The 27,131-nt window shown below is 44.2% G+C and overlaps 1 protein-coding gene across 5 annotated transcripts in view; it reads left to right on the top strand.

Annotated features, from left to right (window-relative positions):
• The first annotated feature begins 11,452 nt into the window (after positions 1–11,452).
• Positions 11,453–27,131, top strand: part of PID1 (phosphotyrosine interaction domain containing 1) — an 85,985-nt gene continuing 70,306 nt past the window's right edge. Inside the window, exons 1-2 of one of the 5 annotated variants that reach the window (XM_058844477.1) lie at positions 14,716–14,855; positions 15,176–15,260. In XM_058844477.1, coding sequence (XP_058700460.1) covers positions 15,258–15,260 — 3 coding nt within the window. In that variant the 5' untranslated portion in view covers positions 14,716–14,855; positions 15,176–15,257. Of the gene's footprint in view, positions 11,563–14,715; positions 14,856–14,909; positions 15,284–27,131 lie in introns of those variants that run through there. The other 4 variants (XM_058844475.1, XM_058844474.1, XM_058844479.1 and 1 more) reach the window with 4 other exon arrangements.

Genomic DNA, 27,131 nt, shown 5'->3' with positions numbered 1-27,131 from the left:
CTGTGCATCTAAAAATATAAAAGGTCTGACCATAGGAGTAAACATTGCTTGTTTTAGTGAAGTCTTGTGTTGTGACACTTCAGTCACAGAACTGATGTTTTCATCTTGTCTCAGCTTCATTTCTGGAAACAGCATGGCTTTTCTCTAGCAGGGCTTTGTTGAGAAATGGCTGAGCAGTTATGACATTCCTGAAGATGCACAGTTTCCTCTTTGATAGCAATAGACACCTGATGAGGAATAAACTCAACACCTCTGAAAATTATTCTTTATGTAAATGGCTGAGAGGAATTGAAGAGCCACTCCTCGCTTGTGTTGCCAGAGGGAACTTCTTTTCCCCTTCATGTGGCTAAATCCTTCTGTGTCCAAAATTCCCTTCTTATGTTGCACGCAACCACCCAGCTTTTGCAGAGCAGACAGGCACATTGCATCAGACAGATTCAAATCCAGCCCGTCCTCCCTTTGGGTGCCTCCAGCCTGGTTTCTGTGGGAGGTATTTGCTGTGTGACCAGCTTTGGGAACCTTTTTTTTTTCACTGCTGCCATGTGTTTGAGGTTCATGTACTGCTCAGTGCAGCTGGGGTGAAATTGCTGTTTGTATGGTACTCTGCTCTTGTATTCCTGACCTCACAGCGGGTGCAGAAGTACAGTGCTCCCATGGATCATGGAGGGCAGCTGAAAGCCAGATTAATTCAGGGAAGAGTTTAGTCTCTCATGCTATGCTCTGCTATGAATAGTTAAAATAATGAGGGTATTATCAAGAGCTAATGAGTTCAGACATGTTCCCAAAATAAAAAATGGGAGACGGCAGTCTAGCATGTGCTTAAATCTTCTCTTCAAACCTGCTGAGAGAGATGTGCACTGGCTTACAGCTTTCAGGCACCCTTTATTTTAAAACAAAATATAAACAAAATTCTAGTTTAAAATTTGTTTTTTTCTGTCAGCATCCATCACCCTTAGTAAATGCTCTGCATGAGCAGGGGAGCAGTGAGAGAAGGGCAAAGGATAGAGCTGGTGTCAAATGAGAGACATAGAGCTGATCTGCTCTATCTCCTCCCTGCAAGTTGTCTTCTGTCCCTTGAGACTTTGGCTGAGCATCTGCCAAAACACTGTAGTTGTGTGAGGTCAGGAGGAGTGGCATAAGGCAGATTTGAGACACTTTTATTTCCATCTTAAACATCTCATCAGGGAGATGAGAGCAGCCAGAGCCTGGCATCTGAGCAATCAGATACTGCTGCTGAGAACGCTGGAGCTTGCTGCCAAGATGGGCAGAGTGTGATGTGCTCTCAGCTCCTCCTCAGTCTGATGTGCTGGTCACTGGAGAAGTGTCCCTCAGAAACCATCTTTGCACTTCTTGACTCTCTGCTCTTTGCACTAGAGCTGATCCCTCTGGTGCAACTTCTGTGCTGCAGGATCCCCTCTGTAGGACCCAGCAGCTGAGCCCTTTATATCCCTGCCTCATATTTTGGAATGGCTCCAAATAGGTGAAGGTGGTTCCTTCCAACAGGATGTGGGTCAACCAGGGTAAACAAACAAATCTTCAAAGCAGTTATGCCACATCCAGCTTCATCTGGGCTCAGCTGGCTTCTTTTCTTCTGCAGTGCAAAATGGATAACAAATATGACCTCCCTGGAAAAGTCAGATTTCTCTGTTATTATGAATTCCAGTTTCAAATCCTCCTTTTAAGACGTTTATGATAAGATGATTATTGTAAATAAGCTTCCCCTTTAGCAAAGAATAAATCATCAAATAGACTTTATTTGGTGAGATCTTTGGCAAAGGAATGTAAATAAATAAGCTAACTGAATAAACTTCTTTATCTGATGTGCTGAGCAGAAAAGGCAGCAAAGTTAATCATTTAGGAAAATAAGCTGGACTGCTGTGCTTTCTTCAATAACAGACCAGTCCAAGGGAAACAATCTGCTCTATCTTGCTGACCCTGGAGTTTTTGCTAGCATCCCACAGACCATAAGAGATCCTGTTTATCACTCTGGCAGCAATGCTGTCTTGTCAAGGAGATGTCCTTCGGCCTAAATTTTTGATTTGGTTCTTTTCCTGTGGATTGGTCTACTTCCTGTCAGAGGTAGCTCCTCACAACAGAAAGAGATCTCTTATGAGGTCAGCTGTGGCTTCTCTTCCATCTCCTGGGAGTAGAACACACATGGACAACAATCTAAATCTCCAGGGTCTTAAACTTTGGACTCCATTCATGTTTCCATATGAGAAAGTTCGCATGTGATTCTGCATGGTTCTCAGTCCAACACCACTCAAAGAAATGAGTGTGACTGTTCCAATTTTCACCATGTTTTTTTTATTGACTTAAGGATGTGAAGTAATCTGAAGTAAATCTGCCTGGAATCTGAGCCTATAAGCCAGATACAAGATTCACAAGGTAACAAAAATGCATGTAGCTTCTGTGGAAAAGCAAACAGTCTAATGCAATGGAGGTTATTTTGGCATGTGAGCACTGCATTAGCAATTATTTTGTCAGCAGAATACTTTGTTCTCGCCCCCATTTGTAATTGTTGGATATGTGATCACTGCTGGTGCAATTTGGTCTCCTAGAAGCTTATTTTCTATGTCGTATTGGGACAGAGAGTGCACAGACAACAGTTTCCAGTTATGGCTTTTTCTTGCTGAGAACAGATATCTATATGGGTAGGTTACAGACAACAGAAAGCAGCATCAGCTTGCTGAAAAGGGTATTTGTAGATCCCAGTGTATGGCACTGATATTTATTCTGCAGATCAGTCTGTGGTTGTTTGATTTGCTGTGTTGCATCTGTCATGTTAAGAAGGCAACCAGGCAGTAACGTGTCATGATGCAGAATAATTTATTTCAAGGATTTTGTACCTAAAATGTGCTGTCCACAATGTCTTATTTGTGGTCTATACATGACACCAGTTCCTCCTATTAATTTAATTTGAACATTTATTTCAGTTGTTTTTCCTTTGTATGGCATTTGCTAGAAAGGTCTGTCAAAACAAAGCTGACAGAATGTCATGTAACTAAAGACAGATCTGCTTTTGCATGTGCCTATTATGACATTTCACTTTTATCTTGCCATGAATTTGGACTTGAGATTGTTCTACATATAAAAGATGATAACCAGTTATTTTTATCTCCAGTACTCATCACATAGCTCCCCTCTTTCCCGGTGCCCTGTCTTATCTGTGTGCAATAAGAACAAAGACAGGAGGAAATTTTTAGAGCACTGAATTAGGTGTGGAGTTTATCAGTTTTCCTTTGTCTTTCATTTGTTTCATTCCCATGGAGAAAATATTTTACAATTCCATGGAGATGCCTTAATCCCTGAGAGCTTCAAAGGGTTATTTTACTTTAATGCAAGTGAAATTTAAAATAAAGTACTAAGCTAGCAGTATTGACAGACATGTCAGATTTAAATCAAAATGTCTCACAGCTGTAACTTAGTGATATATGTTGCTGAATTTTGGAAGATTTCATTTGGAATACATTACTCAATGGTTTAGTTTATTGAATGATAAGTATGGTAATGCTTTGATAACATTTTGGAGTTTCATGCAATAAACTACAAAATTTCTGTAGAAACTGCTTAATACTATCTAATTTTCCCTCACTTTATGGGACTGCCATCTGCATAGAAAACCAAAATTCCCAACAAAACTACTACCCTACCCTGGCATTAAGTCTGGCACTATCTATGTTTTTCCAGTTGTTTTTTTCAAGAAGCTTTGATTTTGCATAAGCAATAATGTAATTTTCTCTTTGCCCATAAGGCAGTACCTCTCAAAGAGGGCAGAAATCGTGGACAGAGAATTATCAGACTTCAAATTAACAGTTAAATATGGTCTTCATTCAAAAGCAACTCAGCTTTGAGATTTCTGAGAATTCATTGTGTCTCTTTTCTGTTTATATGTTGTCTCTTACTTACATCCCTCTCCTTCAAACTCTAGTGTCAAGGGTGATTTATGAGTGCAATTTTCTGTGTAATATTATGTAGCAATAGTTGGCAAATCCCTTCCCTCAGCAAGGGGATGTATTCTTCTTTGTCAGACACCAAAGAGGCACACAACCCTTGAATTTCTTTTAAAAGACAATTCTTTTTGAAAGGAAAAATGCAAATCCCATCTCATAATAATTCATCTCATAATTACTTATAGATATGTTACATGTACAATAACTGCTCTGGCCACGTGGCATTGGCATTCTGATCTACATGATGGATCTACTGGAAGCCCCTCTGACTGTCTCAGGTCCAGCTCTGTAACCAAACTCTTGCTCTTTGCTTGAAACATGCTCTGCATGCTGAGCAAAGCCTGGGAATCCAGATGCATTGCTGTGCTGGGCATTGCTCATGATGAAATTTAAGCATGAGCTTAATGAAGGACTTTGGAGGTTTGTTAACTTTCTGTTATGTATTTTTGCCTCTTACAAGGGTTGAGGTATTTTTACATTTATAGAACTCTTTGAGCTGCAAGACTTGGTGAAATGTTGGTGGCATCAGCCTTATATTTTCTGTGAGGGCTCTACATTCATGCTGGTTCCCACAACTTAAAAAGGACTCAAGTCCACTAAATTATTGTACACGAGAGGGTAATTCTGGTGCTTTTCTGGATGATTTTTAAATCTCTATTTACAATCTTTATGGGTATTTGCCAGAAAATCGGTTCACATCCACCCAGCAACGCATGTTAAAATTCTTCCCAATAATGAGTGCAGTGCCCAGTTAGGGACAAAGAGGGCGACCCTTTCCAGCTTACCTGTCTGCCTTTTCTTAGTAGGGACTGGGGTGAATTGAAGTATAGTTTTATCCTTGAACTTTGCTCTGCTTCCTGTCTCACACATTTTGTAGTCAATAAGCACTGCAAAACAGGGAATACATGTCCTTTGTCGTACAGCGCTCTGTGTTTCTGCACCTTGATGTGCTTGGCCACACTTAGCCATTAGAGTTTTACTGTACCAGCTGTTGGCTGTGAGTGCATTAAACAAATGACACCAGTGCTGTTGCACACTCTGCCATGAACATCTCAGCAGCATAATTTGAAAATTACCTGGGTTTAGGTCTTAAACAAAGCTTGTGTGCACAGCTGCTTCCAGGGGAACTTGGATTGTCGCAGCAGTGCTCTACATTCCCATGCTCAAGTGGGGGAAGGAGAAACATCTCCTGGATTGCCACACAGCCGACCAGTCTCCCTAAGCCTATGAATAACTGCTGGGGATGTGTCACTGAAATAGGAAGTGTGGCTTCTAGTAACTTCCTATTTTAACAGATAAAATCGGGTAGCTGGAATGGTGAAATCTAGATGACAGATTGCCAAATCTTCTTGCTATAATGATGCTCTGCAAACAAAAGTTTTGATCTGAGGCTGTCAAAAGTCTCTTTTCTGGGTAAGCTTTTTTATTCTGAGGGAATATCCAGTGCTTGTAAAATTGCCCACAGTATTATTTATCATTTATCATTCTTCATACATTTTTATAATTTCAGTCTCTTCAGTGCTCATTCTAAAAACAGCTTATCTGTATAGACATGATTCTTCTCTTGCTTATGTTGTTACAGAAGTAATTTGAATTAAATTCACTGAATCACATCTGTGCAGCTCAGAAAAATGTCATGATCAGAAGCTATGCAGATACCATGGATTTAACTTAGTTTAAAACTGGTATAAGGGTTATCAGGAACTCTGTACAGATTTGGGGAGGTACGTATTTCTTTTTGTCACAGACAAATAAGTACTTAGTAATCATTAGGGGTAATTAAAAAATAAAGACAATACAGTCAAAGGTGCACAAGGTTGACAGGGGTCTTAACGGGTCTTGCTTCAAGTTCTTCCTGACTAGGAGAGAACAAATGTGTAAGCATCTGGCATGTGTCAACCCAAAGATTTTCTGGCGTTCATTTTCTGTTGCTTACAAGATTAATTGGTGCTGGACTTGAGCTTCTTTAGATTGTTAATGCAAGATTTGCTGTTGGAGTTGGCCTGGGAAGTATCAGTGTTCCTGCACGGAGGTGTCTGGCCAGCAGCTGTGCCAGTGGTGACGCGGTGAGAGCATTCCCTGGGGAGGTGACGATTAATCTTCCTATCCCCTGTTCTCTCCTCTGCCCTGCGTGTCTTCACTGCTCCCACACCCCTGGGCACTTGGCGTCTGCAGGCTCCGAGCCTTGGGATTTTCCCTTTGTGCATCCTTGCTGCCTCTCTGCTCAGAGTGCCCCTTCCTCTCTGGAGATCCGGCCCTTGGGCCCCTGTGCCCGGACTGCTCCCCCTCACCCGGCCCCACAGCTGGACACTGCCGCAATTCTCCCCGGGCGCACTCTGCCTCTCCCCGTGCCCACACCCGGCTGGCCGCAGTGCCTCGCCTGTGGGCAGCCGATGGCACCCGCCCCTCCTGCTCTCTCCAGCCGCTCTTCTCGCCGTCCGTGTGGCGCAGATCCGCTGCCCTGAACTCCCACAGGCCTCAATCCCCTCAGGCCGGCTCTCGCTGCCGCGGCGCCGCCGGGCACGGAGCCCGGAGGCCGCAGCCCCGCAGCGCGGCCGCTGCCAGCACCCTCAGCCTCGGCCTTTCTTCCCCGAGGCTGGCTTGGGAAAAACAGGCTTGGTGGTACTGACCCGTGCGGCTTGGCATCTCCAAAAATCAACTCTGTGTTTGCTGGGAGGCTGACAACCCTTCTTCCCTCACTCACCCGGGCTCCTGCGGGGGCGGTGGAGGGGCTGCCTGGCAGAGGCAGAGGCAGAATAAAACTTGCTCCCCCTTTCAGTATCATATATTTTGTCCTTCACATAACTGTTGTGCTCTTTGAAATATATGCAAGACCTTTGCAGCAATCTTCCTTCTGTACCTGTTGACCTGCCATGGCTTTGTGCTTTATTTTCACTGCTGCCGTGAGCAGGACCAGTACAGCGCCCAGGAAGGAAAAGTAAGACCAAGTATCTGCCTTTCTAAAGATGAGACCTCTAGAAGTGAGAAGAAAAAAGAGATATCACATAAACATGGCCAAATACGTCACTACCTGTGCATTTCACACTTTTATTTACTCCATCCACCTCCAATATTGAACTTACTTTCAGAAGAGGAAGAGAAGTAGCTGTCCCGGTACGTGGGAAAGGTGATGGGGTAGTTACAGCTGAAGAGGGAATCAGAAACACAACTGCTTCTGGCAGCAGCACAGGTAATTAAAGATACCTGGTTGCTATAGGAACTCAAATAACAGCTTCCCTAACAAATTGGAAATCAGGACCTCATTATTCCTGCAAGCACAAGGCGGATGGGTGGGAGAATATGGTATATCCAAATCTGAATTATCCCCCTTGACTGGAATACTTACTGCTGCCTCAATTTCACAAATCATTAACACTCCGCTGCTTCAGGTTATAGCGTCTCCTGATGCCATTTTAAAATACCTGTGAAGGGGATGTGAGGCAGATGCATTGTGAGCAGAAGTGCCCTCGATTGAACCACCCTTGGTGGAGCTGCACTCCCATGTCTACATAATTATCCCAATGCGCCTACACAATCAGATTGAAAATGATTACTTAAATAAATTAGGGATTATACAGTAAAGAGGGATGTAAATAAATTTCCCTTTCAAATTACTAAAACACAATACTGAAAAGAAATCAAGGGCCTTTGAAGATAACTTAGTCTATACTTTGCCAGTATTTTAATGAAACATTCTTACTGTTGAATTGCTGCTAATTTAACAGTGACCATGCCCAAAGAGATCCCAGGTAAGGAATCAGAGCCAGATGCTGCTGCTCCCAGAAAAGGAGGTGTATCTATCACTACATGTACCTTGAAGTTGCTACTCAATGACCTCCAAACTCTGCAAATGATTTAGTCCCCTCAAAATCCAGGTTTTTGCTGTCAGTGTTTGCAAACTGCCAGTGCTCTGATGCTGCCTCTGGCTACCCTTGCCTGAATCCCATGGCCAGCTGTGGTGCTGGAGCCCCAGTCTGACTGTGTCCTTCCCAGTTAATGCTCTCAGTGCATCTCCCCCACGGCCAGACTCCGAAGTGTGCACCTTGCCATGAGAACTGGAAATCTCAAACTTGGCTGTTCCCTCTCCATATTTGTATGACATAAAGTTGAGGTCATGCCATCCTAGCCAGCTATTGTCATCTGCATGAGATGAAGTTCTACATAAAAATACATTTATTGTTACCTTGAATGTTAAAATGTAATTGTTGTTAAAGAAAACAGTTTGGACTATTTGAAAAGTGTATTTTGGGTTACTTATGCACTAAACATTTTTTCAGAGAGATATTGGAAAGTTCAGATTATGTGTCTGGTGCCATCTATGCAAGGTAGCTGCATTTGCTTCAAATCTTTTGACAAAGTGATTAAGAGTAACAAGTGTATTTGGATTTTGGAAGTATGCTATTAATTACAGCACTTTACAGGACATTAAATTTGTTAATTAGGAAAACTTACTCTGCAAAAGCAAATACATGGTAAACTGAGTTAATAATAAAAAAAGAGATGTGTTTAATGACTTCTGTATGGTTTGTAAACTTGCATAATCAAAAAGAGGATCTTGGAAGGAGGACTTGCAAAGTCTGCAAAATATTTGGGGAAGCACCATTTAAATAACTGAATGACTCTTCTAGTCATGTTTCAGTGAGAAATAATAGTGCTCCTAAAGCTAAACGGAGCTTTTGAAGTCAAATAATTCAATGGGATCAGCAATTGGACAAGTTTAGTTAATTAAAAAGGCAATGCTATAGTTAAAACCAAAAAGAATTCTCTTTCTTTTCAAATGTAGAGGAGCTATGTGGCTATAAAGACCTTAAATAAAATAATCCTCATTAGCAGATGAGATGGTGCACAAGGAAGACAAACTCAATAACTAGAAGCCATTAAAAGACACAAAATATCCTGGAGTCATAGGAAGTGCTTCAGATTTACTATCTGAATAAAAGTGAAATTGGTCCTATTGCATCCAGTAGTCCCTTTTGAAATGCAAGATCTCCCCTGGCTCCAGTATTTCTGTCCTGTGAGCACTGACATGAAGGAGACTGAGAGAAGTGGGACCAACCTGTGTAATGTATTGCAGTCTTTGGAAAGAATTGTCTTAACTCATTCTGAGAAGAGAAACTCCACAATTTGGCACAGTAAAAGGAAAATTAATAGAAAAAACCCTGTATCTTCTTACAGGCACATTCTGGAACACAGTATATCCTGGAAATAGGAATTCACACTATTTATTTAAGTGAAAGATCTCTGACTGGCTTGGAGCAGGACCTTACCTAATGCGGAACAGCTTAAATACCAAATAAAAAATGATGCTTGGATTAAAATATTAGAAAGTCTAGGTAGAAATGACCTCATCTTAGTGAGATTGTGACATGAACCCACCCAAGTTTAATGAATCATTTCCTGAGCTGGGCTCTGGCTGGTGCCTGACCACCCCAGCAGCACCTGGCCCAGCTGAAAACTGAGCTTCCTGCAGAGGTGTCATGGGGCACGTCCAAAAAAGCAAACCAGCTGAATTTCCTGAGACAGCCCATGGTGCAGAGCACACCTGGTGACTAAACCAACATGAGCAGAAGGGCTCAGCAGCTCTCTCATCCTCACAGTGCCACTTGCTGCCTTGGTGAGGAGTAAGGCTTGGGGAGGATGCTGGTGGGGCTCAGGGGCTCACAGATTACTTTCTAATCAACCAGCTGGATTTCAGAAATTTGCAGCTGAGTTGCTCCTTCCCATGTGTGGTCATATTCCTACCTTCCTCTCATACAACTAAAGCCTGAAGCCTACAGCATTCATTTTCTCTTGTTTTTGTATCCTTTTTTGAAATTAAGTGATTCATTTGTTCTCATAACATGCCACCCATTTTGTAGCAAATGCAGATTTCCCTCCCCAGTTGTTTGAATTTGTATAAAAGTCATGTAAACTAAGAGAGAAGCAGCCTCCAGCCCCCAGGGTTGGTCTCCTGCTAATTGCAGATCCTGAACTTCCTTTGTGTGCCCTGCTGCTGACAGCGTGGGTTGTGCCAGCTCCTAGCTAGTTCAGGAAATGGTGGCGGGTGGATTTACCCATATGGGAAGGATCAATGAAACTGCTCCAGAGTTCATTTGAGGAAGAACGAGGCTTTTAGAAAAGGCCCTTGTGCAGGAGTGTAGGCACCAGTCAGAAGAAACAACGGTGTGACAGGGACATGGTATTTGGAAAGAGCTCTAGTGGGCATCTTGGCCAAGAACTGGTGCAGAATCAGTGTTTCCCTCCCTGGAGGGAGGTGGGTAATGCATCAGTACATGGAGCTGCAACACCTGAATTGCTTTAATTAGGCCACCACTGCCCAGGGATGTACTTGTGGAGTCTCTCCAGAAACAATCTAAAAGTTCATGTTCATTGAATCTTGCTCTGTTCACATCCAGCCTTGCCTGGATCCTGTAATATGTCTCAAGGTGTTGGTCCTTCAGACAGATCCTGTGGCAGAGCTGCCCTGCCAAAAGTCATGCTTTGTCCACAGTTGAGCCTGATGCCTGTTTTTTTAAGAAGATTTCCTTCAGTATTGCTTTTCCTGGCTATTTAAAACACTGACACCGAAAGGATACCCTGTGTCCCCGGGGTAACATACCCACGATGCATTGGAAGCCCAGCTTGCAGCCTGCAGGATGTGGTGGTCAATGCTCAGGACAAGTAAGACATGGCTCCTCTGGGTTTTTAACAAACCCTCCTGCATCCTAGCATGAGACATTACCCAGGCAGCCTCAGGTGAGCAGGGAGGGCCAGGGGCAACTTTTGTGTCTGGAAAAAAATGTTCCTTGATGCAGCTTTGGAACCTACAGAGACTGCTTTTCTGTGGAGTTTCTGGCCTCCACAGGGAAGATCAGTGCCTGCAGACCTCTACAGTGTGTGTGTGTGTCTGTCCTTGTGGGTGCCGGGGCACAGCTGGGATGCTGGGCGCAGGTGGGATGCCCGACACTGGAACAGCTGAATGTGGCCTTGATGCTGGTTTGGTGCTGGCCCCTCGGGGGACCACCTCGGCACTGACCGAGCAGGGGGGATCCTGCCCCCAGCTGGTGGCTCCCTGTGTTCCATGATCCCACACCGCCAGTAGCAGCGGCCTTTCAGAGCCATAACACGTCCTACGTGCTTGGCAGCAGCCTGAACCACCTGCACAATCGGAGGAGAAAATATCAGCTCGAGGGAAGCGTCCCTTGGGGAAGGCTCCTCTGGAGTGGGGCCCACACCCTTCCAGGCAGCGCGCAGCGAACGCCAGTGGGGAGAGCGGCACCGCTGCCCGAGAGCGCCATGCGGGGCCGGGACATGCCGGGCTGCGGCAGCAAACTGGGGGGAGGCGCTGTCCCGGTCTCCACAGGTGTCCAGGTGGGATGTTTGCCGTGCTCGGGGGAGATGGATGCCGTGCCCAGGTGGGAAGGATGCCGTGCCCGGGGGTTGGAGCCCGGGGAATTCCGTGGCCGAGGACCGGCGCTGCCGGGCGGGTCCGCGCGTGGCCCCCACGCGTGGGCGGGACGGGGCGGGGCGGGGCGGGGCGCGCGCCCGCAGAGAGCCGCGCGCGGCCCCGCTCGGCAGCGCCTCCCGCCGCCGCGGCACCATGTGGCAGCCGGCCACGGAGCGGCTGCAGGTAGGGGGGGCCGGCCGAGGTCCGAACCTGAGGGGGCGGCGGGGCCGCGCGGCTCTGGGGTGGCAGCGGGACCGGCGGAGCATCATCCTCGGAACCGGGAGTTTGTGGCAACTTCTCCCCCCGCCGGCGCGGAGGCTGGGTGTGCGGGGACACGGGACACGCACACAACAGTGCGGGGGCCGCTGCCCGGGCGGCTCCGGCGCTCCCGGCGGGGTTGGGTGCCGGCCGCGGGCGGCGGCAGGGGTCGCGCAGCGCGGGGGCTTCTCCGCCGCCCCTCGGCTGAGGGGCACCCCCGGGCCGGCCCTGCCTGACCCGCGGCAGCGGGAGGGTCCCTCGGAGCGGCGCGTGGGGGATGCGGAATCCCCTGGGGGTCCTTTGCCACCCCCACGCCCAGAGGTCGGGATGTGTCAGGGTCACCGGGGTACCCCCTTGCCGCACCCTCCGGCGGCGGTCGGGTGTGCGGTGCCGGCTCTGCCGTTGTTCGTGTGGCTGCTGTGCGTGTTGCATGGTCCGGGGAAATCCGACACAGGCAGAGAGCGAGATGAAATAAAACTCACTTTGTAGTTCGACCGCGTCTGTTTCGTGTAGTTTTCCAGAGCAAGTGTCGAGTGAGAGAGAGTTGGACATCTTCAATAAAAATCTATGGGCACAGCAGATGACAAGAAAAGGTTATTACTACTTTTGCAATTCAAATTGAGGATTTGCTTTGATATCGCCAAACAGAAAATTCAGCCGTTTGATTTGAGTTGATAGTAGAGCCAAGCTGAGAGATCCATGAGCTTTAATCTTCACTAGCCAGTAATGGGAATAATTCCTGGTCTGAAAAAGCTGTACTTTTCTCTACAATAAAAAGCTTGATTTTTAGTGGATAGGAATGACGCACCACATACACAGTTGATGGATTCCGGGGTAAAACTATGTGAGAGTATTACTAGTTATTTCTTTCCCTGTGTAAGTCGGAAACCTCTCTGCTAAACGCAAGTGGCAGGATGCCCTGAGTGAAGGAGTTAATGGTCTTGGGCTGTGTGGAGGCAGGGGTGTTCCCTGGTGGAGATGCTGATGCAGGGGACAGACCTCAGGTGAGGCTGCACCCGTGGGCTGGTGACAAAGGAGAAGGTAAGGGAAGGTGAAAGGGAAAGCCGAGGTCAGTAGAGTTGTGCTGGTCTGGATTGTAGAGAATGGCTTTATGTCCACTTTGTGGAATTAGGGAGGTGTTAAAATAACAAGGTACTATTATGACAAATATCTGATACTGGCTGCAAGAGTGTGCAAGGCTTAAAAAGAACCAAATGCTTGTGTTTTGCAGAATAAGCTTGTGAGTGTAACCTTGTTTAGCCTTGTTTAGCTGTATCCTGTGCACTGTTAGGGGTATGGCATTAGGGAGCAGGTGGGAATGGCTGTGTGCTGTGGGGAATCAGGGCTCTCTGGAGTGGGGATAATTGATCACTGAGCCTTTCTCTTACCTGTTGCACCAGAACCCAAGCCTGAAGCAAGGGGAGCCTGTGTTCCTCCCTGTTCTTGAAAGGGAGTCACAAGCACCAAAGTTCTCAGCAGTGGCCACTAACTTTGTGCAAATCCACTTTGTTTTCCTCTGCCTGGAGTCTCCAGGCATCCTGAGGTAATCAAAATGCCGAGTGCCTGTAAATACATTTTTTGTCAACAAGAGTTTCTGGGGAAGTACATGAATAACTGTAGGTGCTGTAAAGAAATCAGGGAAGCTCAAAATTGCAGAATTAAAGGATGCTTCGGATTTATGCCAGCTCCTGAAATGGGGAGAAAGCCTTGGAAAAGTCACAGGAAGCCCATAATAACTTTGTCTTCACACAAGAGGCTAAATAACAATGTAGTATATTGTCGACAAAATGAATGCACTGATGTGAAGGATGCTGGGGTAACTAGGGTGAGGTCCTGTAACTGAAAACTTAATCCTAATCCATATACATGTGAGCTAGAGTTACATGGGCAATAGGCTATCTAATAACCCCAACCCCTCTGAATTTTTTTTCCTCCAAAAAATCCTTGAAGCCTGGTTCTTTCAAGTAGTCTGATCTCCCTTTGACATGTTGTGAATCATCAGCCTGGCTAGAACTGCTGGCAGCACTGCCTGGCCTCCTGAGGAGAGCTTGTGCAAGGTATAAATGCATCTTTTTTCCCTTCTTCCACCCCCTCAACATTTTAATGTAGTTTCAGGTGTCCCATGTTGTTCTCTTTGTCCAAGGCTCTCTCCCTCCTGGCACATAATTGCTGTGAAACAGATGTTGGTGCAGTGGAGTTGTTGAAGGGGGGCCCTCTGCTTGTCCCCACAAGCTCTCTCCCTGGTTGACAGGCAAGTATTGTGAAGCTCTGGGTGTGGGATTTTGGTTGTAGCAGGGTGGTATGTGGTCACTGGGTAGAGCAGATGACGTCTTATGGTCTCTATTAATGTGCTCTGGGATTACAGTTATGCCAAGTCACTACTGTAGGATATTTAGGGGATGTATAATGGCAGATACAGCCCTGTCTTTTACATCAGGGTGATGTATGGGTGTAGGAAGTGCAAGAAAGCATCGGCTTTCTTGATGTTCTAATGTGTGCATGGTATGTGGCTTAGTTTTGACCCAGATGTATCTTGTGTCAATACCCAGCTGTGGGGAAGTGCAGGTCTGTTGTTAGTCTGTGGTGTAGCTCTGTACTAAGTAAAATGGCAAAGAAAATATTTTCATCTCTCAGAATATTTCTTTTGGCCTGGTTCAGTAAGGGAAAGTATGAACTGCCTTTGGAAGTGGATGCCTGTTGGTATGGGTCAGTCCTGCCCTCAGCACTAAGGCAAGCTGTGTATGTTTAACATAAATGGCAGCGGCCATCGCAGTGTGAAGGCTCCTGTCATGTTCTGACAAACTGTGCCATGGTCCTCTATTGCTCATGGGCTTCTTTTCCCAGTCCCACACAATGGATGACAAGGCTGCACATTCCTGGTCTGTTGCCATTCGTGCAAAATCTACAACTGTTCCAAATGTGCTCAGTCCTGTCAAGTTTCATAGTTTGTGCTGAAGTTTTTTGGCATTGACTGGATGGGTATAATTCCAGTAGTGAGATCAGCAGCAAAGCTCACGCATATGCAATAGGAACGAAGTGTCATCAGCAGCTGGGTTACAGAACACAGTGAGCTGGGGCATGAACTGGACTTGTCCCCACTGCTGTTGTGGCCATTTGCTGCTGAAGGCTTCATCTGCTGCTAAAATGTGACACCCTTCCCAGAGCCTTGGTTTCTGGATTTGCTGGAATAAGATGTGATTGCTTGGTTTTTGATTTGGGTTTGTTGGTTTTTTGGTTTTTTTTTGTTTGTTTGGTTTTTTTTGGTTTTTTTTTTTGTCAGCCTGTTCTCTACTTCCTTCTGATGGAAGCTTTTCCTGTTATGCTGCTGTTTAATGAAGAAGCCTCTCTGTTTCTGGAAGATATGTAGAATTGAATTAAACGGATTAGAAGAATAAGCTAGAAAAATTTAGATATTGAGGTTTCTTCTTGAAAATATAGTACAGCGAAGCCTGCTTTTTCTTTTGCTGTTCTTTTCCTTTCAATTTTTATGATTCTTTCACCTATAGCAACATTGAAGTTTCATCTGTTTTCTCCAAAGTTAGTGGGACAGGCAGTTACATGTGAAGTCATACTTCTGGGATGTTGCAGGAATATACCACAGGGATCAGCAAGTCTCTGATATGGTAAGAAGATCATGATTTTGCAGGTAATACAGGTTTAGCATTATTCACACTTAATGTAAGAGAGATGATCTGGATCTGTGTCTGTCTGGGAGACTCTTTTGCTTCTAATTTCTGTGGTGTCATTCCTGGCTTGTGTTCAGTAAAGTGCAGGTGAGCATATGGAACATGTGTGTACCTCCCACTCTGCTCTGGAGCAGCAACCAAGGTTGCTTCAGGTATTTAAAGGTTGTTCCCCCTGCTGGGAATGTGGAGACTCCAGTCAGGAGCTCACTGTACCTTCCTGATCTGATTGACATTGTATTTGTAGCAGACGTTATCAATGAGTATGATCAGTGGGCACTGATTTGTGGCTTGATGTTTGTGGCTGTGGAACTTATTGAAATGATGCTGAAAATACTGTGAAATCTTTCTTTAAAACTATTCCCAAATGTACCCTCTGTGCCTGGTTCAGCAGCCCTTGGCAGCACAGCTGGGATTTTGGAGCTGATGGTCTCAGTGATGCTCCTGTGAGGACTCTGAAGTGGTGTTTGAAAACAAGCAAGGTGTTCTCACAGACTGAGAGGTGACTGCTATTTTCTTTGTAACCTCAATTTTCCTGGAAACTTGATGCGAGACATTGTTTCTAGATAATAAATCCCGGTGGGTGCATAGTTTCCGAGGTTGTGCTGTTTATAAGCCCTGTTTATAAGTTTCCCTGCTTCTCTTTGACACATGTGGGTAATAGGGATCACCACGTTCAAACAGCTTTTCCCCAGAGCAGCGGTGCAGCAGTGCTGGTGCTGCCCAGCCTTGGGCTGTGTTGCTGGGTGTCCCTGAGCTGAGCCATGCTCATGAGCCCTCTTTTTGGAGAAGGTCTCACTCTGCTTCTGTGGGTGTTACAGGGGGTGGGCTCACGTGAGTGGGGGCCAGGCAGAGGGGAACAGATGGGTGCTGTGTCTGGAGCTTTGGGCTGGACACTGCTTGGCTTCATATGGGCATGCAGATAGCCAAGCGCTCACAGTAGGACTTCAGTGATTCTCTGTTCATCTGGAAGTTCAATATTCTTATTGAAACCAACAGTTTAAGTCTATTTTTGGGCAAGGATTTAATAATGGATGGCTGTAGTGTATTTTCATACTGTTAGAATTTATTTATTTCGTAAAGCAAAGTTCCACATCTCTCCTAATGTGCGGTGAAATACTGTGCAGGACAGCAGTGGGTGGACAAGATGAGAATAAGTGAAGTGGGTGATGAGGGACCGGAAGCTTCAAGTCCTTTACTGGGGCAAGTTTGATTTCCTGAACCCCAGGGCTTAATTCTGCCATCATGTAACTTGTGCAGCTCCTCTGAAGTCCGTGAGAAATAAGATTGTGTGAGATTGCTTTCCCAGTCTTTGAGTTGCTGGTGTAATGTACTTCCACATCATTATGATACAGCAGTAAAACAGTGTAGCTATTAATGGAAGTGAAAAAAATGAAAGCAACAGTATTGGGGTGTTGCTGCTCACCTTCTTGCTGGGCTGTGAGAACTGCTTTCCAAGGCTTCATAAGCACGTGTGCTTGTTTTACAGCAATTTGTTAATGTACCTGTAGCCTTGCTTCTTCAATCTACTTTTATACTTTCAAATTCTGTGATTGTAAACTCTGTTGCTAAATTCGTGTATATTAAACGCATCTACTACTATGCACATCAAATGCCTTTTCTATATCAGGAGCATTGGAAACATCTTTCACTAAAGGGAAGTCAGCTCTGGATAGACTTACACACGTGTGATGGCTTTGAGATGATCACAGCCACTGTGGTTTGGTGACAAATGTTTGCATGTGCTCACATGTAATATAGTTTTCGGTGCTATTGGCGCTTTCAAAATAAGTTTCTAATCCTTTTCAGTGTTCACATACATGTGTGTGTTAAAAATACAGCATACAGTCAGTTGAAACAATAGTTTTCCAATTTTTAAAGCATATGGAAAACCTTTCTAAACCAAACACAAGCAAGTTGTTAGCACACAAACAGCTGTCTAGGCAGAAGCTGCTGCAAGACATGTACAGCAGGACTGATACTACTACTGAACTCTGGTTTCATTAAATATTATGTCAGAAGGAAAAAATGAAAAGTATTTGAAATTTAAGCCTGAGTCATGTGGCTGCAAACGTCTGAAGTCTTACAGCCCGGTGTTTTGGCACTATGTAGCTTCAGGATATCTTTCAAGGCATTAGAATTTTTGCACTCGCTTGCTGCTATGACTTTACAGCAGTCAGGAATCTTTAAAACAAAGCCTTGTGATTCCAGGAGGCTCATCTGGCACCACTTAGCTCAGGCAGTTCCTTTTTTTCTACATTATTTATTCTTTGTAGAAAATGAATGGCTCTAGAAAAATGTTAAGTTTGGGAAGCATTCTATGACCAAAAGAAAATCAAAATCAGTGAGTGCCTTGTAGAAAGCCCCCTGAGAAATCATCTTCAGAGTTCATTTATAGTATACTACTAGTTTCTGTTTATGAAACTGCCAGCCTTTTTGATGACCAAGAAAAAAAAAATTAAGCAGTGATTTCCTTGAAGAAAGGCAAACTGAAGCATTCAGTGTAAGTAGTTCAGAGTTTTAAGTGCCTGTTTCAGATTCTGTGTGTCCCTGGTGTCATCCAGCAGGACAGGACAGTCAGCAGTGGTGTGCCCAGATGTTACTGTTTCCTTCCATGCTCAGCTGTGTTCTTAGCAGACACGCCTTGGGTTGGTGCTGGGTTGTTGGGCTGTGTCCTCACCCTTACAGCACTATTTTTTTGATGTGGCTCTGTGCAGGCAAGGGGAGAATCTGATTACCAAGAGAAAAGTAAATGTGTAGCTGAAAAGTCCCTTTAAACAATGTTTAGTCCTTAAAATATTTTTTCCCTCGTAGTGCTTTCATGTATAGTAATTGAACTTATTTGCGCTTCATATAATAGCTGGGAAAGTTACAGGTGACAGTGTTAAGTCTTCTGAGCTGTTTCTGATTATGTGTATCAGAACTCTTTGACCAGTGATGTTAAATGTGGGTGAAGTGTCCTGAGAAAACCTAATATTTCATGATTTGTTTTTCCTGCTGAAATACTGAAAATATGGAGTGGCAAATATAAATATTTGCATAGAATCTGAAGGAAAAATAAAAAGTTGTGTATTGCCAGTATTTAATATTCTTTCAATGAAATTACGCATGCCCTCAGAGTGACTAAGTTGGTCTTGTTGTGCTGACACCTTGGCAGTTTGGTGATGACTTCGGGAGTGTTGGTCTTTGAAAAACCTCCATAAGTGTTTTCATTTGGACCATTTAAATAAATGTCCCTTTCACAGATTAATGGCTGGTTTTGCTTCCAGGCAATGTGAGCAGGAATATTTCTAACCTGAGTTGCTTCTTATGAGTTTTGCTGAGAGAACTGTGCTGCTAGCGCAGTGCTGCTGGGTTTGGGATAGCACTGGGGCAGAGTCCTTGCACCATCAGCCTTTGTGGCCTTGGGTCTGTGTTATGCCAGACAATTTTCAAATGTCTAGTCACATGAAATCATTTTCTCAAGATATATTTGATGGGAGCTGCCAAGAACATTGAGAGCAGATAGAAAAGTAATTAAGTGTCCTGAAGCTCAGATTTGTGGCCACCTCTTTCTTCCCATTCCAAGCTTCATCTGGATTTGAGAGATGGTTGTTCCTTACATCTCGTGTGAAGCTTGCAGAATGACTCTGGAGTAAGTTTACAAGTCTTCAGCTGGCTGTATTCAGCTTTGTTCAGGGCCAGTCTTTTCCAGAGAGTTTTACCTGGTGGACTGTGCTCTTGTGAAAACTCACCCACTGGTGAGTGAAGTGGAGTGTCTAGAGAGGAGAACTGATGTTCAGTCTGGTCCTACTGGTGAAGTAACTGCTCTGAAGATCCTGCAGTGGGATCTCATCCAAGCTTCATTGGGGTCAGTACCAACCTTGAGCCTGGTGACTCAAGAGCAGAGCAGGAAACCCATCCATTGGACTGTTACAGGAGATCCAGAGGGTTTGTACGGTCCCATTTAAAATGAACAATTCTCTGCTATGGAGCTTCCTGAGTAATTCTGCTAGCTGGGAGGCAGGATAAGAGGAATTATATCAGGAGAAATATCTGTTATTATTCATCAAAGCTGTCCCATCCAAACCAAGCTGAACTTGGATTCTAGTGTCATGTTAAGGAATTTTGTCCTTGGTTTTCTAGTATTCCCTTCTTCTGGGGAGAGGTGCACTGGGAATTGTGTTATGGTGTACTGGTTGTTCTGGCTTTGGCTCTGAGCTAGAGAGTGAAAAGACAAGCAGCAAAATTGTTAGGAAAAAAAATACATCAGACTTCAAAAACGGAGTTTTAATCCTTTTTCCCCTCATTTGAGGTTATTTATTTAGTCGAACCTTTTTCCCGATTTTAGCTTTTCCATATGGCATTTATTATATTTTTTCTGGTTTTTGACCAGAAAAGTACCTTTTGGAGCTTAAGCAAACACCAGTTGGCAGCTCCCTGAGCTGCCTGGTTGTCAGGGCATAGTGTGGACCTCTGTCCCAGCTTGCTGCACAGTGTGTCAGCATAAGACAGCAGTGAATTTTTTTTCATCTTTCAGAAAATTGTCAGCTTAAGCATTTTTCTTTTTTCCCTAGTCCATGGGAATTTTCTGTGCCTGACTATAAATTTGAATCAGAAAATGTAGAAGCTTGAATTCTGTCCCAGTGCTTTTAAGAAGGAGCCTGTACAGCGCAGATCTGTAGAGGCTTCAGTTTTCACAGCTGTGCTCTGTTGTTTGGATTAGAATTAGAAGGAAGGATATTTTGAAAATTTTATGTCGGCCCTCTTGATAGTGTGGCTGAAAGGGCCTACTGAGCTTGGTACTGTGTGTTTGAGAAAATCCTGATAGTAAAGACAGCTTTGGTGCCTCCTGCTAGAACGAACTGCTGGAGGGATGTGCAGTGCTGGTAAAGAGTGCTGGGTTTTTCTGGTAGGTAACAAGAAAAAAACCATCTGATTTCTAAGGCACCCAAAGCCCTGAGGTGCTCCAGCCAAAGACAAAGCATTGGGACTGGTCAGGCCTTGAGCTGGGTTTAGGTTCACCCTTGCTGAGCTGGGAACTGTGGATTTGTGGCTGTGGCTCCCTTCAGGCTGTGCTGTGCTGCCATCGGCAGTGCTGCCTGTTGGGATGATGGGGGAGGTGGAACCCTCTCTGTCACATTCTTGTTGATGGAGCATCAGTGCTGAAGGCTGCAGAAGGGATGTTACCTTCTATGAGACTGGACAGTTCACTTAGAGTGTTAATTCACTGAGATTTAGGCATGCAGCCTTATCTCAGTGTGTAGGGATAGGACTTTGAATCCATTAACTTTTATCTTGCCATTTGAGATGGCAATGTAACTTTTCTGTGGTTTATAAGGAATGTTAGGAAGCATTTGTTTGTGACTGACTTTTGTTTTGATCTGGTGTTTAGAGGCACTTTTATCATGAAAGAGCCTGAAGCTTGGTGCTGAGACATGTAACATTTTCAAAGGGCAATGTTTTAATCTTGTACCTCTAAAATACAGAGTTGCTATGGAAGGAGTTGAACAATTTGAAAGGTTACAGAAGCTCAGGTGGGTTCTGCTGTTGCCTTTTCCCACAGATGGGTGTTGCTATAGTCTTTTTTTTTTTTTTTTTCCTTGTAGCTTTTGAGGTAATTTGTGACTCCTTGTGCCTGCCCTTCACAGTCCTACAACTTCTGGTTTGGGAACAGGAGTTTTCAGGATTTAATCTGCTGTGAAGATTTGGGGTTTTGTTTTCCTCAATGGCCATCATACATGGAGTTCAAATAATTTCTGTGGGGGGTGTCCAGTGGGAAGTGGGGCTGCCTGGTGTAGGAAATAGCTCTCTCAGAAATACCAGACTTACTGCAGGGTCTGCCAAGGCACAGGGAAGCCTATCTGGGCATTATGGCCAGCCTGAAACCAATCTAAATGAATGAGATGACTTCCTTTTGTAATCAAGGGTAGTGAAAAGCTCTGGCACTTCAAGACAGTGAAAAATATTCACTTATTCTAGTAATAAATTCTAGTTACTGCTTAATAATTCTTTTCCTGAAGCTGTTCTCCATTTAAGTCCTTCTCACATTTAAAATGCTGACAAGTTTCAGGCTACAGAAGTGGTGGAGCTCATCGCCCCTAAGGAAAAGTCACATTTGAAGAGAAGCTGAGCTGCAAGTGTGAGCTGAAATGAGTCATGGATGATCTTCAGCTGGAAAGAGACATTCAGAGCTGCAGCTTAGAGTTTTCACCCCTGTGACTAGACAAGCTTGAGAGGTTTTCTGAGCCTGGGACTGCGCTCCAACAGGGCAGAGCAGGGTCCAGCTGAAATCCGTATAGATTAAGGTACTACGTGTGTTTGTCAGAAAGACAGAATCTAAGGAGGCTTTGTATGAAGTTAAGTGCTATATAGTGGTGTAGAGCTTCTGAGTGTAGGAGGAGCAGGTCATCAGCTGGGGACTTGAGAGGTCCATGAGCAGCCTGGCATGGCCCGGGATCCACATCTGCACAAATCTTGCACTGAAATCACTCACTTCTGGTTGGTTTAAATTACTTTCAGAGTGTATTAATGCTGCTTTTTTAAAGTTGAGTATTTTATTTCTCTGTATCAGAAATTATTCATGCTGCTTATGTGGTATTTGAAAAATAGCCAGGTGCAGTGGGTGGCACTGACCAGGGAAATGCCCATATCTTAAATTTGCTGCACTGGTTCTGAAAGCAACAGCCTGACCTTTCATTCCTCTGTTATGGTCTCAGGGTGTTCTTACATGGATGTGGAGCTTCCCAAGATAAACAGAGTGAATGTGATTTGGCATTTAAATCACTAATGTCATACCAAGCTAGAGAGTTTCAGAAGCCATTAATGTCTACAAGAGATGTTATTTTGTTCACTTGGAGATAAACTTTGCCCCTGTCTGTATGTGGGTTTTGGTCCAAATTCGGATTTTGAGAATGTTGGTATAAATCAAAGTCCCAATACTAATGCCGGTTGAGTTTCTTTTAATGCCTATGTTTCTTTTTTTATAAAAAAAGAAGAGAAGAAACCCATGTGCTTTTTTTAAGGTCCAGATTTTACTTGATTTTTTTTTTATTTCTTTTTTTTTGTTGTTGTTTTTTTAAGAGTAGCTATATGAGACAAGACTTAATGTCTAAGAGAGCTGAATTAAATGTTTCTGTATGACTTTTTGGAAAGTGTGTGCTGTTGAGGTCATCCTGGACCAGGCCCTAATGCTGTTTGGATAAGGGGCTGCTCTGTATCCGCCAGAGGAAGGTCTGTCACGCAGTGGGCGCACCGCCCGCTCGCTTGGGGCTGGGGTGAAAACCACTTTAGAGAATACTTATGGAAGTGTTAATAAGCTTTACAGTCACCCAGTTCCTCCTTTCTGTGGGGGGAAAAAGGGATTGTGGGTCCCTTGCAGAAGGGTGGGAGCAGGGCTGTGGCAGCTGCCTGACGGTGGGATCAGAGCATCACCAGCTCTGGTGCTCCATGGTGGCTGCAGCTATTGCCTGGCACAGCCAGGAGCCTGACACACCTCCAGACCCTCACAAAATATTTTCTGTATTCAGCCAAAACCTGTATTTCTTATTTGTAGATCCAGTCTGTTTCTGAGATTTTCTTATTTTCACATTTTCTTGTGAAAACGTCATGTATTTGTTTCTTCAAAGGGTGAGAAATGCCCGCTTTGCTTTTTATTTTTTTTTCAGCGCTTCTCAGGAACAAACAAATGTTTCTTATCCAGCAGCCATCATTACAAAACTGAAGTTTAAAGAGCAGTCTGTCTCATCCTATGAAAAGAAAACATTGTTTCCAACATGTTCTTAATCTCAAGTCCGTACATATGCAGTCATATTCTTCCTCATTTCCCAAAAATCTATCTGTCGATTTTTAATTTTTTTTTTCCTTAATTTTTAAACACTTTTCTGGGAGGTATTTAAATCTGGTCTCCACTGAGCTCTGTAACTTGGTGTTTACTTTTAAATGACTTTACGCTGCCGTGCCAGCGCCTTATGTGACTTCCCATGCTGGTTGTAAATTAATGGAAGTTTGAGGAGTTCTAGATAACAATGTTAGTTGCTGCTAACGATTCCAGCTGTGCTGCAGAGCCCTCTGTGCGGTGTTTTTGGCTGTGCAGTGCAGTTTCCAGAAAAGTTAGTCTTTGTAGTATCACAGTTAGTAGGTTTCATCAGGCAGCAGCCGTTTAAGGTAGAGTTTTATTAAAGCCCTTGAATTGGAACTCCCTGGCTGAAGGAGCAGGTGAAGGCTCCCTTTGTAATGCCAGTGGGATGGACTGGGCAGGGAGGGAACAGAGCTGTTGGGAGCTCTCCAGGGGAAGTGGGGACTGTTTTGTAACAGGAACAAACTGACACAGCACAATTTGTCTATCTATTGGAGGTGGGGAGGAATGACTTTCAAGCATATTGTCACCTCCTAAATGTAATCACTTTTTCCACTGGGAAGAAGATGGTTTCAGTGCCAGCATGCCAAGGTGACTGGATCCTGTGTCCTGTATGGTGACATTCCCTAGTGAACAGAGTTGCCTGCAGCAGAGTAGCAGCCCTTGCTTTGCCTGGGTGATTCACGATACTTGGCATTGTTGTTGCACTCTTTGGCCCTTCTGATTCTTCCTGAGTATGGGTATGAACTGGGAACAGAGATGGTAAAGTCCAGATCTCCAGTGGAACAGGGAGTTGAGCAGGCAGTGCACACCATTCTATAGAAATATGCTGTAATCTTGCCCTCTAAGTTGTCATGTATGCAGTAGTTTGTACAGGTCCAGCCTTGGAACAAGGCTTTGGAGAAGTCTGGAGGCAGGTGCCTGGCACTGCCATGACACTCAGTGCCTGCTTTGATAGATCTGACCAGGAGCTAACGAGCTCCGTAGTGAGAGCTTGTGCTTTAAACGCTGTGTGGGGACTTGCTGCTGCAGCTGCCTGAAGCCTTACTGCACTAAAGATCCAGGGTTTGCTTTAGGAAACACTTAATGCTGCTCTGCTTTGTACACCTGGAGGTCAAAAGGGAATGTGGTTTTTCTAGCTAATCGTCGTCTCTTGCCAGCTAATTGTAAGTAAAATAAAAAGAGAAAGCATGGAGTCTGGCCAGTGCTTAGTAACGTCTGAACCAACAAGTCTAATGCGGTGTTACTTTTCTGAGTTGACTTTATTGAACTTCTGTGGGAGTTTGAAAATTTACCCTGAGAAGCTTGTAGCTGTTGTTCTTTATGGTTTCTTTTGGGGTTTTTTTTGTTTGTTTTTCTGAAAACTAGTGGGTCAATATAAAGAATTACTTTGGACACTGGGTGTGAGATGGCTAAAAAGGATAATAGTTGCTGCTACCAGCACTTGTATCATAGATGCTCCATGGAAGTTAACAGTAAAGGGTCTAATGGGTAGGATGGTCACTTACAGGGGTCATATTTACAAAGGTCTGGAATATATATCTCTGCACCCAGGCAATGTTTGCTACTGGAGGGATGTGTCCTCATTTAGACCTGATCCAGGATCAGCAGGGCACTTTGGATGTTGGGGGGGCTGCCCACTCCTGCTGTGTGAGTGAGCAGTTTCTTGATTTTTCTCCCTTGTCTGTTTTGCCCTCTTCTGCCGGAGCAGCCAGGCCTCGGATGCTGTGTGTCCATTTGCTGAGGTGCAGTATGGACAAAGGCTGGGTCCTTGCCTGAGGAGCTGAAGAGTTACAAGGGGAGCAAAATGATGTCAGTTTCCAACATCCATGATTCAATTAACATCTTCTTAACCCCTGTTAATGTCTAACAACATGTGGTGACCAGTATAAATATTTATTCTTGGTATGTAGCTAGCAGATATAAGGTAGGATTAATGCTAAATTGTTAGTACGCAGTTTAAGTAAAATCAGTTTGTCAGTCTGCTTCCTTCTGTGTTTTGTTGTTTTGTTTTTTTTAATTGGCAAGAAAATCCACAAACAGGGTTCAGATGGCTAGAGCCTCTAGAATCTCATTATCTTAATTGAAAACTGTCACCCTTTGACATTCATAAATTATTTAGCTAGTACATGATTTAGTCACTGGGGAGAAATGGAATTGACTGTTAGAACCATTCCTCACTTCTAGATGCTAATGATAAACTACAGCCCACAGCTCTGAAGAATTAATAGCTCTTGGTTTAGAACAATATTTTTGTATACTGGAACATCTCAATTCCATTATATTTGGTAACATTTCATTCTGGAATACCTGCACTTAGAAAATACCGCAAAGTGTTCAAAGGACATTCTCTAATGTTGCTTTTCAGCTTTTTACGCCCTGCAGATGTGTTGCCAGTACTCAGCATTTTCTTCTTTAGAAAAAAAAAATCAAACTGTTTTGTTTATGTTGACCTTTCCTCACTCACCGGAGGAAATAAGTTGTTTAGACAATGTGTGGGGATTAGCTGTGTAATGAACTACCACAGTAAACAAGTAATTAATTCTCATCAAAACATATACTGTGCTCTGTGCCTCGGTTTTATGGTGTCTTCTGGAAAAGAAAATATTTTTGTGTCTAAAAAGCATTTCCTACCCAGTGACTAGCTTAAAAGAAACAGCTTGAAAATGTTTCCTGGCTGGAGGAAAGGATTGGTACATTCAGTTTGCCATTGTGGTTAACATCACTGTGTGTTTTTCTAGGACTTCTTTTCTTCAGTTTTATGTACCTAGTGTTAATAAATATAGGTACAGAAATTACAGTTTGTCTCAAGCCAACTGATTAGATCTCTTTGTTTGCTGATGCTGAGGTTTTGGAAAGGATAATCTGAGGACTCAGGCTGGGCTTTGCTCCTGTTTGAAATCACTTTTGAAATACTGAAAACTGCTGCTGGATCAGGGGCCAGGGGTCATGTGTTCTTATTTTTTTTTTTCCCTTCTCCAGGAGCTACATCAGTGGGCAAAATACAGCACTAGTGCATTGAAGGAGACCAGTGGTTGGTCAGTGTGCCTATTGGAGCCCTGTGAGTGGGGTGTGCTTTGTGCAATTGCAAGCTGGGGTTTAGCATGAGATGTGTTTCCGAGCACAGCCAGTGACAGATGGGTTTTGATGACCAGCTTTTGCCTTTAGAAACAAAAGTGTAGTGTTTATTTCAGCTTCTAAACCAGGTTCGTGAAGAGCTGTTAAAAGTACCAGGTGCTGTGCAGCTCTTTGTTTGTAGAGCTTAATTTTTTTTATGCTGCTACTGGTCAGCAAAGGAAAGGTGGTGGGGTTGGAGGTACTGCTATTTCCAGAAAATGGGCAATCAAGGCTGGAAAACACTTATGTCCTCAGAATTTCTGCTCAGCCTTGTTAATTCAGGGCTTTTTTTGCTGTTGGCTCCTGTCTTTGCCTGTTGCAGTTCTCCAAGGGCCAGCACAGGGGCTTTTGACACTCTGCAGGTGACATTTCACTGGCGTCACTCCCTCTCAGCAAGCTGCCCTGCAAGCTCTCTGGTCTACCTGGAACTCAGGAGGATGGAAATTATTTCAGATCATGAGTATCTTCTGAGTTTTCCAGTACTACTTAGTTGTTTGCAGTCCTGCTGTTTCCCAGCACAGCTCAGCAAGGTTGTGTGGTGTGTGTTTCCTAAGCAGGGACTTCCTGGGCTGCTCTGCAGCATGGACATTTCCTTGGGTGACTTGACATTGAGGTTTCAGTGTCACTTGGCTGTTGTATCATACTGCAAATGAGTGATTAACTTGTCTGGTTTCCTTGCTGATTCCCGGCAGAGCTTGCCTTCTTTCAAATCGTCTATCATTTTAGTCTGACCTCCTCCATAGTCTGGCATTTCTGTAGTGCCTCATTTACTATAGATGTGTCATTACATGCGATTTCTCGTCTTAAGTTGTTGTTTTTTAGAGTTAGGTTTTATCTGTTACTGTTGCAGAAAACAT

Source organism: Poecile atricapillus, chromosome 8 (genome assembly GCF_030490865.1).
Source record: "Poecile atricapillus isolate bPoeAtr1 chromosome 8, bPoeAtr1.hap1, whole genome shotgun sequence".
In the NCBI taxonomy this organism is placed as follows: domain Eukaryota; kingdom Metazoa; phylum Chordata; class Aves; order Passeriformes; family Paridae; genus Poecile; species Poecile atricapillus.
This window is presented reverse-complemented; position numbering and strand designations above follow the sequence as displayed.